Below are 15,061 nucleotides of genomic sequence, written 5' to 3' on the forward strand. Positions count from 1 at the left end.
ACGAAAATACTACGTCCCCTATGAGCCCAACATACGAATCTCAGTCCTGCCACGTGCGCGCAACCAGCGGCAAAAGAGCTATGACGAAGCGCAACATATGCGCGCGTGCTTTTGTCTACCTGTGCATGCACACGCTATATAAGTGACAATTAAGTCCACAGAGTATGAGGGGCGCCGGGAAAAAGCTTTGTACCTATATAGGAAGGATTGCACAGGTGCGCTGTTTGCGTCGTGACTCTGGGGTCTATAGGGGGGAAGCGGGCACGCGACGCTGTCGATGACTACGAGAAAATCGGCTGTGGGCATGTGGGTAGCGGGGAATGGACTTGTACGTACAGCCAAGTGGCCATTGGCAGTTAACGCGAATGGTTTGCACGTCCGAGGATTCATGGATTCGCTAAAGTTTAATGATTTTGCGAAACTGCTGTTGGATGTGATGAGCTCGAACATGTTTTTTAGCTTGTGTTGCGTGGCTTATTTTATGCTATTGTGCGTAACGCTTGTCAGGAAATTTTTGACCTTTTTTTGTAGTACAGTCACCAAGTTTCAGAATATTGGATTCAAAGGAATATCACTTTTGAACGATAGTTAGTCTTCAAAACAATTTCGTGACTGAATTTATTGATGCATCAATAACCATGAATGATAATTTTATTGTTTATTATTTTTCTTAATTAATTTCCAGTGTTTGTGAAATGTTTCAAGTTTGGGAATAATTCCATTAGTCATCTATATTTCAAACTGGTTGCGTGTTTGAAGTACAAAAGAACTCGAATGCGGCACGTGGACACCCCGTAGCGATTTGATCACTACAATACACCTAAACTTCATTTCCTGTCCTTTGTGCATTGAAATTAAGTCGCTTATTGAATTACCACTTCTGGTTACAAATTTGTTCAGCTAAACGAATGCACGTGACCTTATCGAATAAAACAAATTTCACAAGCTTTGACTATAAAAACGTTTTTACATCATTGTATGAATTTTTTGGTTTTTTTTTTTTTGCTTTTAATTTTTCATCTCCAACAATCATTTTAAAACGAATTTAGTACCTCAGTCATTAATTTAAAAAAATGTATCATTCTTACTATATGATAAAATTATATTTACAGGCACTAACAACAGCGACAAGTAATTCAAAGTTAACGATAAACATGAGACGATTTATTTTAAAAGCAAAGTGAAGCCAACCTAGCAATCTAGCTGCCACCCCTTGTAAAAAAGGATGTGATTCGCATTCGAAAAAAAAAATTCTTTGAAAATTATTTTGTTTACGTAGAAAAAATGTTGACACTCTGAAAAATTATTTTCCATCAACACAGAATTGTTATAAATGATTAAAATTGAAATAAAGTAGTAGTAGATCTTATCGATGTACAAAAATCATTGATCATACAATCATTAATAAATTAGAAGTTGACATCGTAAGACGGTGAAACAAGATTAGAAAATTCTATGGTATTTGTTCAAAAACTTTTTTATCGAATTTATTGTTTAAATGTATATTTTGCCACTCTATGTTGTAAAAAAATTAACTTCCATGTTGCTCAATTACTATTATATTCACTAAATTAAACCAAAAACTTTTTAAAATAAAAAAAATCAAACAAACATACGTATGCATGTTCCAGCTGTTCATAAAAAAATTAAAAAAAAAAAAAAAATACAAAACAATACGAATTTTACTCACTTCAATACTCGTATTGTTCATCAGTACTTCAGAAAATGTTCAACTTCAACTCCTATGCAGTCCCTCCATGACAAGTCACTTTGAAAACAAAAAAATGTTCTCAAACACGTTCAACAATTATGCCCCAAGAGTAGCGGCAAGTGTCGATCATCGGTGTAGATCATCGGCAGAAGTAGAATCCACGAATCAGTAGAACAGCTAGGCCTTTAGTCCGACGTCTCGGGAGATCAAGAGATCATCGAACTAATCGCGCCCGAGTCAGCGAGTCAGCTTTGCCGAGCGCGCGAACAAAACAAAGTGCGAGCCACAATTTCCGCATCCGATCGGCCGACATGAGGACTTTTTCGAGCAAGGGTTGCTCCCTTTGGGGGTTGAGCTCTCGAGTGCGACGCCGTGGCTCATTGGTAGCTGGGCGGAGTCGCGAGGCGCCGCCATTGGACTGGTCGAGGTTTCGAGGGACGCCGAAAGTCAACTGCGTGCCCGTGGCGGTGGCCTCGCACGGGAGGAAAGAACAGGAAAATTATTGTCGATTTGTCGGGGGCAGCTTCATTTTTCATGCGGTCGGCTGTCTGCGGACTTATCGATTTCAGGTGAGGCACTTGCCTGTCGCTTCCCCGTCAATTTTTTATTCGGTGCGATTGTCGGAGTGAGCAGTTTTCCAGAGGGTGGGTGCCTAAGTACAAGCTTACCTATATGCTGGGGTGAAAAATAGTTTAACAAAGTTTTGTGGATGATACAGAATCATGAATTGAAATAAAAGAAAAAAAACAACTGGTGGTTTTGTATTGTTTCAAATCTTCAAACTTCGTGTTGGATACTTAGCTTAAAGAGTGAATGGAGCACTTTCAACGAAATCTTTGTTTGGTGAATTCAAAACAATTTTTACAACTTGATGTTGATTTTTGGATTTCAACGTGGAGGGAAATGGTGACTGTGGAAAAGTTAAATTTATTTCTGATTTATGATGTTTGTGTTGAATGTTTTATCCTGAAATGTCAAATGAAAAACTACATGCTGCAGTTAATAACTTTCAAAAACAATTTGATATCTTTTAGGTAAAAATTTACGACGCAAAGAAAACGTATTTTTATAAATCTAAAAATTATGGGTGTAGAAAATTATTCCAGAATACTTTACAAAATGAGAACAATTGATTTTTCTATTATTTCCGTAGACAATTATTTGGAATCTGTATAACATCCTAAAGTAAAACCTGTTACACGAAAAATACATAAAAAAATTTTTTTTTAATTTACAGTGTGAAAAATACTTGAAATCAATATTCATTATTAAAAAAAAAAAAAAAAAAACATGAGCTGGAACATGTAGAGTACAGAGTCAATTAAATCCAGTTGTACATCAACTAGTTTATAAAAAATAAGAATGTTATGTTAGGTAATATAAATAATGCTGTATACATAAATTAGTAATCTTTATTTATCACTCTTGTTTTATACATTATGATTAAACGCGTACACACGAACATCTACTACAGACTGACTTTCCTGACACATAACACAGAGTACTAGGTGAAGAGTTTACTTTAAATATTTTGCGGTAATACAAAAAATAACAAGTATAATTATTACTACAATAAGAATAATACAAACTAGAAAGAACGTATTCGCACTTGTTTGGAAGGACATAGTTCATTATTCTTGTGAATTGCTCTTGTGCATGGAATACAATAAAAAAAAAAAAACTCGTAAATGAGCTGGCCGTTCTTATGTTGGTACTAAGTATACTCCTATCAAAAAAAAATTTGATTTAAATTATTCGTTCCAATTAATTATATTTTTTAAACTGAAAGTAATACAAACTCTGTGACCATGCCAAATAAATCCAAAAATTATTACACTTCAAAATTCAATGCGTTTTGTTATTTATGATATAACAACATGCTTTAAAAATTTTATGTGAAATATTTTCTAGCAAAAGTAGAAAAAATCCACATAATGCCCCTATTCCAATAATCATAAACAGAGGAATAGCTTTGGCTACATCAACATGAATCAACTCTTCCTCGGTCTAGAAATAATAATTAGAAATTAGTATCTCTATATTATTGTGATGCGTATGTACGATATAATACTAACATCATATGCAGGCAAATAAAATTCAAGAGCTGTAAATCTTTCAAATATACCAGATTCTTTCATTTTTGCGATACTGTTGAGAAAAATTATGATTAGGAAACTTGATCGTTATGTTTAATACATAATTAAAATTTAAATAACTATGAGTGCATTCAAGGTCATTCAATGGGTATACATATTTCAATTTGAAAATTTGTTTATCTATTTTTAATAAAATTTTACGTCAATCGAATATAGTTAAAACACGAACAGACAATTCAATTTTTTTCTTAGAAGACTTTTTTATACCTACAAAGAATACAGTTTTGGTAATTTTAATGGTAAAAGAAACTTTTATAAATGTTAGACAGAACGTTTTACACTTTAGTTTTTAGAATTATTAGAATTACTCTATTTAAAAAATGCATCCATAAATTAACGGTAAGGATAATATACAATACAGTAATTCTTTAATAACTAACACACTGAAGGCGATGCCAATGTTCACTAATCTAAAAAAAAACTTATTTCTTTGTACTTTGCCGCTATAAAAATTCAAATAAAAATTAGCTGTCAAAACTAGCTTTTATTTAATCACCAAAAAAATTTTTAAAGTTTTTTTTCTTTGAGCCATTTGCTGATGCTGATGATTTTAAGTAAAATCTAAGGATGCTTAGGTTTAAATATAAAGGTAAAATTTATTTCTTAGAAATATATTTAATTTAATTTACATATCTTAAGTTTTTTTTTCAACCCACCCCAAACTTTTAATTATAATCTCATGTAAGTGGCTGTGAGAGGAAAATTGTTTTATTCATTAAACTCTTGTGTCCAAATTAAGTATTAAAAAAATTAAAGTTATGAAATTGTGTGTAAGACTTCCTCAAACAATTAAAAAAATTGAATTCAATATACTGGAATAATTACCAGTGAAATTTTATTTCAAAACACATTGGCGTATAAGCATGTTCATATATACTGAACATGACCATCACTTTCTAGAAAATATTAAAAGTGTTTGAGATAGTTTTTAGAAATATGGCCAAAGAATTCCCTTTAGTTATGCTTAACAATGAGTCAAAAAAAAAAAAAAATGAATCAGATGTGACACATTTTCAAAATGACAAACAATATAATACGTATTGTTTTGAATATAAGTTGAAGCTGTAAGCGCTTACTTGTAATTAATAATGTGTCGAAAAGGACCTCTTTGCTGCATAGCCATTGCGATCACTGTTCTCTCTATTGAGTCCAAGGGTGAAAATTGACAAGGAATTTTTCTTTGCAATAGGTTGAAAACAATGTCTGTGGACAAAAATGCGTATCGTCTTCTTGAACAGACGTTAGTCAGACCTTCCCAATTATTTTTTGGTAAGTTTGTATAATAGTCGAGAGTTTTATTAAAGATATTATTAATTGTCTCGTCAGTTGAAGTCTGTGGTAAGAAAATAACGAAATAATTAGATAAAAATAAACCATCAGGGTTACAGCGATGTGACACACTCAAAATTTAGTTGTAAAAGGTAATTGTCGGTAAACGGCTAATTTTCTTACAATTTTACTGAAACTGTGAGCAAATTTTCACTTGAAAGAACCATTTGTACATAGTCAAAACATTAAAAGGACGTCATTTTTTTCAAAAAATTAAAAAACTTTTATAGTTTGCACGAAAAAATAACCACCATATAAATGTATACACAAAAGTTGAAGACTTTTGCCGAATTTTTTTTTTTTTTTTTTTTTTTTTTTTTTTTTTTTTTTTTTTTTTTTAAATGATAGTAAATCCGACAATTAGCTTAATACACTACTATTCGTTAAGTCATGAAGTTTAACCATCAAAGATCTGTAATCAGCAGAATTTGGCATCACGCCTAATGTGTAACCTCCTTTTCCTAGATAGCCCTTTATCGTCCGGGAAGATGTATCATCTAATTTTAGTGTTAAAAATCCATAAAGAGCGGCAGAATATGCAGCCATGATAACTACGCCAGATATGTGAACCGTAAAGTTTAATAATCGTATAGAATCGATGGTTACGCAGTCGAAACCTAAAAAATACATACGATTTTCTTCATCATACAGTATTTTGCATATAAAACGAGGGAGCTTTATAATCAAACTTTATCATTTTTTACTTTCAGCTTTTTAAATATTACAATTGTTACAATAATTTTCATCGTTGAAGTCTTGAGTCATAAGCACATTGTAAATTATAGCAGATAAAAAAAATTATTATTTTTTGTTCAAAAAATAAGGAAATTCCTCGTATGCATGCCAGAAACGCCAGAATAAGAAAAGAATGAGCTTTTTGGTTCGAAGAATACGTAGAAGGAGTAAGTTCAAGTACAAAAGTTTAAACAAATAACTCAATGCTACAAATAGATATTGTTATTCTTATGTTTATAAGTAATAGGATTTATAACTAATAGTTATTATTTGGATGTAAAACAATACCCTATGGGAAAGTTTAAGGAAACTTAGCAGATTCAGGTGCCTCAGCCTTTTAGAGAATCGATTTTTTTTCTTTTTAGTAAATTGATTGCACATCTGAGTCATTTCATTTTTATTGGATGATTTTGAAAATTACCTTGAGCGCATAATGCCCCAAAATACTGGAAAACCATGTTGATGGCTGAATGACTTTCAACCTCCTGTTCCTGGAAAGCTTGCCACTTTGACGATATTTTACAGCTGAGAGCAGTCAGTCCGCTGAATATGATCAAAAAGATCAAAATGCTCACCCAAACGTCAGAAGGAAAAGGATCGATGTAAGCGGTCCACTTAATTTCTTCTTTGCTTGGATTTTTTATGAAAATACGGCTCCTATGCAGATATATTTCTTTGCATTAAATGGGTTGCATTTTATTTAAATGTAGCAAGGTATACATCTACATGCAATAACCACGTGCACCCACTTGGACAAAAAAATCGGAAAAGTAAATTTGATCACGTTCATTTTATCGATAGTCATTATCAGCCCGTTGGCTGCCAGATCAGCTTCACACCTCTGGAGCAAACCGATGACTCCGGTCCACGAACCATTGGTTAGTAGTGAGCCTTTGCAGTCACTTTCGATGTATTTTAGACTGGAAAAGTGCAATTTTTATTTCCGTTATTACATTTTACAACATTTACTCCAATAATCACCCGAAATCGTTTTAGAAAAAAGTCTTACGTAAGATTTAAAGTTTTTTTAAGATCTTTAACGATTATTCCGAAGAATCCTTCGATTCCAACTACATTACCAAAATCGTCTCTCTGAATCAATGAAAGGGGTGGATCCTAGAACAAAATTAATGCATAATATGTACAGCACAATTTCTACATTCAACAGGATGTTATATATTTGATGTACAAATAATTAAGTAGTTGATAAGTAAAATATGATGCCAAGCTACCAGAATAATATAGCCCATCGAAAGAAAGTTTATTTTTTGAGTAATTCGTGAGTGACAGATTAACGGAGACTCTGTACAGCGAGACCCTAAGAAGTCGTATGTGAAGTATCCTGTCTCTCACACTTTCATGTATTTTAGACAAACAGTTATAGATAAATGTACCTTCTGCTCACTTGGTACCTTGGTAACACAACTCCCCACTCATAATCGAAACATTCACGTGCAAGGTTAAATAGTAGATCGAAAGCTGCTCTTCACCCAAGATACTAACCAGGTATAGTTCCAGCTGATTTTTACTTGCTCGATAAAATCTAAATTAACTTGTTTTAGTAAACGTTAACTAAGTATGAACGTGGTAGGTTAATTGTGAACATATCGTTATGTCAAGCTATTTTTTGAGGGAATACAATTCATATACCAAAAGTTCATAGAAAATTCCATACATTTTTTATTTACTTTTCCGCACTTTAACACCGCTAATTATAAACGTGTGAGAAGTTAAAAAACCTCCCAAAAATTCGTACGTCAATAACTAGTTAACGTACCACGTTTACTATCACCTTTGTTTCGTTCAGTGTAGAGATCGTTTTGAAGATAATTTTAATGTATAAACATGGTTTAATTTTTCAAAACTTAATTTAAAATCATAAAATATGTTTGACATTGTATTTTTACTCTTAATGACTATTGTGTAAGTTTCTATTGTGAAATAATTTTTTTTCGGCATTTAAAAATTGAAAAGCACCTGTATTGAAGCCACTCGAATCAATTGTCCCTGAAGATCTGTTCTGCGCTCATTGAGACTCAAATTGGTTTTTTCCAACCCTTTTTTCTCGCTCCAAATTCCAAAAAAACTTCTTATTGTTTCTCTGCCTTGGGCAATATTGTAAGCTTCACTAAGTTGTAGATTCCTGTTTCCTGGAATTTTCTGCACCATGAGAAAAATGCAGTCAAAAGGCACGTAAATTTTTGAAAAAAATTTTACGCCATCTGTTCCTTCGTTGCAAAAAACCATCCAAGTCATGTCCGTTATTGAAATTAAGGGAGATATCTCCTAGGGGCGTTAGTTAATTGGTAATATATTTTAATGTTGAAAAATATAATAGCTGATTTAACTAATACAATTTAAAAAATTTTTTTTTTATTGAAAAATATAAACTAATTAATTGAATAACAATGTTTAAAAGACAATGATTTTTGGAATTCTGTCTAAAAAATTAGTCTTCACGTACTATTTCAAGTATGCAAAGTAATTTTAAATTTTCTTCATAGTTCATGCACGTGATAATTGTGATGTAATAATAATTGGATAGAGACCCCACTAGGGGTAAGAAATACACTTGAGAAGCATTTAAATAGACTAGGTGAGAAAATAAATGTTTACTGAACAAAAACAAGCAGCCTCTCACAATATGTGTACCTTTTAACTGGAAAATTTAAATAATGAATGGATTCTAATTACTGCGCAGATACGCTACATATATTATAATGAAGAAGAAATACTTACTTTAGAAAACTCCTCCCTCATTTCTTCGGAATCGTTGATTAAAACAATCAATGAATGCATAATTTGTACATCATTACTTTTTATCTGAAAAAGAGCAGTAAATGTAAATGTTTGACTTTTGAAATATTAGCTTTTTTACGTTGAGGTGTAAAACTCCAAAAACATACTTTGTTTGCTTTATAAACATTTCTACCCAAATTTTGCAACGATCCTAAAATCTGTCTAATAATTGTTTAAGTTGTATGAATGGGTTCTTACCATATCCTTAAAAGTCTTGATAGCAACAGCAAACGAACGAACGTGAAGTCTGGTGATGTAGGATAGAATTGACATAAGCTGCTCAGTTTCATCAAAACCTTTTAAATAATCAAAAATTAGTTAAACACTATGTTTAATATGACTCGTGAAAAAATCCAAAGGTTAATACCTAAAAACTGAAAAAATCAATTTCTCCTCTACTTACTATGGGCATGTACTGGATCCTCGTTTGTATATAAAAATATTATAGATGGAGTCTTAAAAACAGAATATATATCTTTGACTACTTCTTTATAAAGATGAGATTCCATAATCAGTTGAGAATTAACATAAAAACTTGAATACACCACTAGCCATATATTTATTGCCATAAGCATTAACTTAAACGAATAGAGGGCCATTTTTACCCTAAATAGTTTTTTATTTGTCAGTACAATTTTTATACCTCTAAGTATGACATCTTGAACAAATGACACTATTGCTCTGGACTAATTTATACCTCTGAATAATATGCTTTGGGCACAATATTTTTTTCACAACTCAGCAAAATAATATTGCTACATAGTTGACTAAGAAGTATACACACTAAGATAAAATAAACTGATAAAATAAATTATAGCGTAATTTGAAAGCTTTGTATTATGTAACAATCGATTCTAGCATATCATTTAGAGTTTCACCGCATCTAAAAAATGATTTTTTTATTCTTATGGAAATACATTTAATTTTTTTTCGATTAGTAAAAAGATGTTTTTTAATTATTATTTGGCTTTTGAGTCGTTTAAAAGTATGTGTCAAAAAACATGATTTGACGTTCAAGAAACAATATTAAAAAATATCATTATATACGCTTGTTCTAACAAATTCAAAATCATAAAATTATGTTCTATCGTTTGCATGACTGATTAAATTAGATGTTGAAATATTTTACCTCTTTCCAATACTTTTTATTAGTATCCTCATGCGCTACAAGAAAGTTTTTATAATTTTTAATAATTTTGCTAAAATTTTTGACTGCATAATAGTGTAACGTACGATACTATAAAATTGAGTGAATTCGTTGTACCTCGAATTATACCTAAGGAGCATGGATTTGTGACTGGTAGATATGCTGTTTGAAATCGTTTTATTTATTATTCTTATATTGCTTCTGCTTTAAGCAGATCTGCTCAGGTTGATGCTATTTATTTAGATTTTTAAAAAACTTTTCATTCGGTTTCACATGATAGACTTATTAGTAAGTTATTCAAAATAGAAATATGTGTTTCATATCTTGAATTTATAAAGTCCTAGTTAATTAATAGGATTAGTTATGTCAATTTAAAAGGAACCTGATCTAAATTAGGGTATAAATAAAAACACTAGTAATCAGTAGCAATTTTGTCTTGTATGAATACTGTCAAATCGAGTAGATCTTTAGCATCATTCATAATTTATGCAACTTAATGATCACCACAACCAAAAATGTGGTTCCGGCCGGGATCGAACCGGCGACCTTCTGCGTGTAAAGCAGACGTGATAACCACTACACCACGGAACCACGTGTCCGATGGAACACTAGTGCTGTACAAATTTGAAGCCACACATAAGACGCATAAACTTTTTTTTTCTGTCAGTGTACTTGAATTAACTATATTAAAATATTTATTTGTAAAAAAACTGTTTGTAAGCTATCAGTTCTTTCATTAAAAAAATTTACATTTACAAACAATTTAACAGAAAAATACTTATTTGTAACCAACAACAGATAAGGTAGAAAATTTTAATACTGATAAACCGTACATAATTAATTATTTATCAAATTTTTAGAAACATCTTTCACAATAATTTATTTAACAACTTCACAATCAAATATATTTCTATATAAATTAAAACTCAGTAAATTTTGAGACACTAACATACCCTAGTAATAATTTCATTTGGACGCATAGTACGGCATCTGAGGTACGTAAGAAAAACTAAAACAGTGAGAAAATCACTTTCTTCTTGACTTTTTGTTGGTAATGTATAGTACGTAGGTAAGTGTGTGGTATTTGCTTAGACAAAATAATGCACTAAAATTATATAAATAAAAAAAAGACTTTCATACCTTTTGTATTATTTTTTTGTTTGCAAGACAAGTTTTTTGGCTGTACCTTAAAAATTTTAAAGACTTACACATTCAGTGTCAAGAAAAATTTGTAGATTAAAAACAATAGTTATTTAGGTAACAAGTGCGGAAAAGACGATTTCCGTACTTGTTACGTAAATAAGTGCGTATAGTGCGAGTGTGGTCACAAGGCACGAGTTACTGTCACCAGCCACAAGTGCGAGCCTATATCACATTTACACGAGTGTGGGAAATCGTCCCGCACGAGTTGCGTACAAGATTTTTCGCAATAAGTGTGGGGAAAATAGTAAATAAGTTGATGATTTGCAAAGAAGGTTATGCGGGGTCCAGGGGATTCGGCTGCAAAAATACCAAATGATCGTCCAAAAAAAAAAAGTGTTTTTATGTCTCAAATATAGCAACAGAAATTTGTTTAAGTTAAAATTTTATTTTAAAAATTAAACTTTCAGTTATTTAAACAAATACATTTTCAAAGAATTTTACAACTGTAACAAATTATGTTGAAGGATCCCACAACAATACAATGGGATTGTGGTTCCCAACAAAATTTTCTAAAATTTTAATATGATATAGTTTTATGGAATTATCAAAAAAAACTCATTAAGAAGGAATTTTATTTGAGAGTAGAAACTTACACCGGATAGGGTTACGGTAGTTGTACACAGACGGTATCTTAATTCGTTTTCCGAGACATTTCTGGTGAGTAGCAAAATTTTTTTTCGGTGTGTGGAAAAACCTTTGCCGCACACTGTGTGGGAAGATCGATTTTCCACAAAAAATAGTGCGGAAAACTCCTATTTTCCGCACACTATTGCGAATAAAAAACTTTTTTTGATATTTTTGATTATTTTTTTAGAACTATTTTGATATTTAAAAAGTCGGAGAACACGTTGAAAAATTTGAAAAAATCTGTTCTTTTGCCTTATCTTTCATAGTTACTAGTGGGTGTTTTTCTGCGACAAAAAAAATTTGTAAATTTTACTGACACACAATTTGTTTATACAGTAAATTTTTATCCTTATTGTAATTCTCATGGTCTAAAAACCAATTAACATTTGAAAACGATAAAAAAAAAGAGGTTTTTGTCTATAACAGTAACAAAGTTGACATTATAATATAAAGTTGAGAATAAAAAAATTGTAGATTATTACAGTTAAAGTGAAGTGTTCATTTATTTTAATCAAATAAAAAAAAAATTATTAGTGATCTTTAAGGGACAATATTAATTATCTAGCAAACATTGAACAATATTGTAAAGAACAGTGATATAATACATAGTTTGAATTGTCTCCCTAAACCGAAAACATGTAGATTTGGAGATATAATAACTTTTCGTACAAGACATTGCACACTAATATTTCTACTAACCTTTTTTTTTGTTCCTAAATTCATAAGTAGTATCGTGTTACTCAAAGGTATGGTCTCTCAATTAATTCAGTGCACAAAAACTTAACCCGTATAAATTTTATTCGTAGCAAAGTTACAACGTAATCTTATGAGAAAGTTTCACTACAAAATAATTACTTATTGACAAATATATTTTGTCTGACATTTCATATTTATTTCATACATAGGCATATGACCAGTCAATCAAATAGTATAGTCACAAGGTGCGTATAGTACGATATGTATGCACGAAATTTCGATACAGGTAAGTATCAAAATACAGGAGAGGGAAACATAGAACACGTCGCCATAACAACGGGACTTGCTTACCGTGATCAGCTTTCACTAGATTCTATCACACAGGACAGTGCGATTGAATAGCAAATTGGTAATTCCTAATAATTATGATTTTAAGAAAATGATAGTTGGCGAAAAGTGTGGATGTGAAAAACACGAGAGCAAATCCAATGGCGAGTGCGCTTCATTGACGGGACCCAAGACGGGTGACATTTACCGGACGTACAACATTCCCGCCCGCTTCATGTATCCCAGTAAGTCGCTAAAATTAATATATTGAAACAATCGTTTCATTTTAACACTATAGAATTTTTTGCTTAAATAATTATCCGTTACAAATATTAAATAATTTTCTTTTGTGGAAAATGGCTTACTTGAATGATATCGTAAAAATTAGAATAATTATGATGAGTTTATGAAACATGTTATTATCAATGAGTGTTTTATTTACTAAATGAATTTGCACGAGCTGTTTATAAAATATGACTTGAATAACAAGCGATTAATCAAATATCCATACAATAATCCATTTGAAACGTTTTCCTGTAAAAAACTTTTTCACATGACATCGTAAAAAAATGTAGGTTAATATTTATAATAAAATTAATTCAATACAATAACCATGACAAAATAAATCAGTGCAAGTAGATAAAGATTTAAATTAAGTCTTAAAAATTATTAGTATTGTAGACAGTTTGCACGCGTGATTAACGATTCAACAAAATTATTGCAGAGTAAAAAAAAAAAAAAAATGTTAATTTTCTAAAAAATTTTCAAATCACAAAAAAAAACACTAACTTTATCGAAGGGAACCTAAAATAAAGCAATTGATCCTAAGTTAATAAAACTACCACCAACTCTCCCCACGAAGCGAAGCAAAAGAGGTTTATAAAGTTCAAAAATAGAATCTGTTCTTTCGAATTTTCAGAGCTATTTCGAGGCTACAGGCAGCTGGAGGCAGGCGCCAGTCCGCACCCGTGCTACCGCAGCACTTCGATGGATTACGGCTGGTTTGCACCGACTGTTCACACGGTACCGACCGCCTACTACCCGCGCGACGGCTCGTTCAGCGTCGAAGCCGGACGCGGTGGCATGTACCGCAATTGCTCGCTCAATACCGAGCTGGACAAGTAGCCCATCCACTCCGTCTCTCTCTCTCTTTTCTACGGTCACGTTTTCCTTGTACTGTTGTGGAGATATCGGGGGATCTTGAACCGCATGATGCTCCTTTTGTTTTGAAGACAAGGAGGGAGAGGAGCGACGCTGCGGTAGAGATGCGACTGTAGAGAATCAGAAGTTGCCAGATATTAGTCCTGATGAGTGGTCCTTGGCTGAATTTTCTTTTTTTTTTTTCCTATTGTAAGTTCAATACTTTTCTCAAATTCTTTGCTACTTACTGTACGTTAATCATGAAAATTAAAAATTATTTCATACCTTTTTCATTTGAATTTTATTACTCCAAGCTTTTACTTCAACACAAAAAAAAAAGAACCGAATTTATTAATTTTTTAATCGACTTATGCTTACTTATTTCTTTTGCATTTTACCAGGATTAAGTTGCAGGTTTCTCTGTTGTCTAGCATTGCAGGATGGTAAAGAAAAAAAAAAAAAAAAAAAAAAATCCTAAAGGGAACACGTCCAGCGAAGTGAAAGAACTGAAGCTTCCACTTGGGCTATTTGAATTTTTCAACTAGCACTTGTTAGTATTTTTAAGTTGCGTGCGATATCAAAGGAGAATCGTGGAGAGCCGAGAAAGTCGCGATCGTGCTACCACTTGAATAAATCACTTGTCTTGAGTAAAAAAAAAGCAGGGAGCTGCCAAGAATTTTTACTTGGCAAATGTGGTTTTCTAGACGTGATATATTAAACTAATAATTGTTCCAACAAAAACGTCCACATGAAAAAAAATTTTGAATCTTATTCTTGTTGTACTTGAAAATTTTATACCTCAAAAACAAGTCTTTCTTTGGCAATTGCAGTTATTACTACATCGAGTGATTTTTTTGAACTTAGATATAGATTTTCGTGTGTAAATGCAATATTCACTCGACCTAATGATGGCAGTTGTGGATAGGAAAAAAAACGTCAAAAGAGACGATGCCAGCGGCAAAGTAGCAAAAATAGTGAAGACGGCCAGATAAGATATACCCTACTTACTGGACGGACATTGAGGGGCAGAAAAAATGGGTAAGTAGTGCGAGCTTACGACAGGGCAGACGCTATGCTGTGGGTAGTTTGGTTCTTTTTTTTACCGACACGGCCAAAGGATTTGAATGTATCAACGTATTTTTAGATTTGCAGAAAAAGTGACAATGAATTTTATGGGAATATAAAAAAAAA

At 31.9% G+C, this 15,061-nt stretch overlaps 2 protein-coding genes and 1 non-coding gene across 3 annotated transcripts; 1 reads left to right on the forward strand and 2 right to left on the reverse strand.

Moving 5' to 3' along the window:
* Positions 1-1,925: 1,925 nt before the first annotated feature.
* LOC106639966 (glutamate receptor-like) lies at positions 1,926-8,187 on the reverse strand. Its single transcript, XM_089598747.1, has 7 exons — positions 8,149-8,187; positions 7,909-8,091; positions 6,941-7,047; positions 6,681-6,851; positions 6,353-6,588; positions 5,599-5,813; positions 1,926-2,183 (listed from the first exon to the last, which is right to left on the reverse strand). Exons 1-7 carry the CDS (start codon positions 8,185-8,187, stop codon positions 1,926-1,928), a joined length of 1,209 nt encoding a protein of 402 aa, XP_089454873.1.
* Positions 8,188-10,395: 2,208 nt separating this feature from the next.
* Positions 10,396-10,468, reverse strand: TRNAV-UAC (transfer RNA valine (anticodon UAC)). Its single transcript has one exon. It is a non-coding gene; the product is annotated as a tRNA-Val (tRNA).
* Positions 10,469-12,842: 2,374 nt separating this feature from the next.
* Positions 12,843-13,855, forward strand: LOC106639967 (piercer of microtubule wall 1 protein). Its single transcript, XM_014353810.2, has 2 exons — positions 12,843-12,975; positions 13,650-13,855. Exons 1-2 carry the CDS (start codon positions 12,843-12,845, stop codon positions 13,853-13,855), a joined length of 339 nt encoding a protein of 112 aa, XP_014209296.2.
* Positions 13,856-15,061: the final 1,206 nt, after the last annotated feature.

The sequence above is a fragment of the Copidosoma floridanum genome, unplaced genomic scaffold (genome assembly GCF_036245765.1).
Source record: "Copidosoma floridanum isolate Cflo_tuat_1 unplaced genomic scaffold, Cflo_Japanese_pri ptg000006l, whole genome shotgun sequence".
NCBI lineage: Eukaryota > Metazoa > Arthropoda > Insecta > Hymenoptera > Encyrtidae > Copidosoma > Copidosoma floridanum.

Excerpts from the sequence above, each read along its gene's own strand:
- LOC106639966 (XM_089598747.1), bottom strand. The coding sequence starts at position 8,187 with ATGACTTGGATGGTTTTTTGCAACGAAGGAACAGATGGC. Across the intron at positions 6,589-6,680 it reads TTTCCGATTTTTTTGTCCAA|GAGCCGTATTTTCATAAAAA; the intron begins GTGGGTGCACGT and ends ATATCTGCATAG. Across the intron at positions 5,814-6,352 it reads TGGGGCATTATGCGCTCAAG|GTTTCGACTGCGTAACCATC; the intron begins GTAATTTTCAAA and ends TGTATTTTTTAG.
- LOC106639967 (XM_014353810.2), top strand. The coding sequence starts at position 12,843 with ATGATAGTTGGCGAAAAGTGTGGATGTGAAAAACACGAGAGCAAATCC. Across the intron at positions 12,976-13,649 it reads CGCCCGCTTCATGTATCCCA|AGCTATTTCGAGGCTACAGG; the intron begins GTAAGTCGCTAA and ends TCGAATTTTCAG.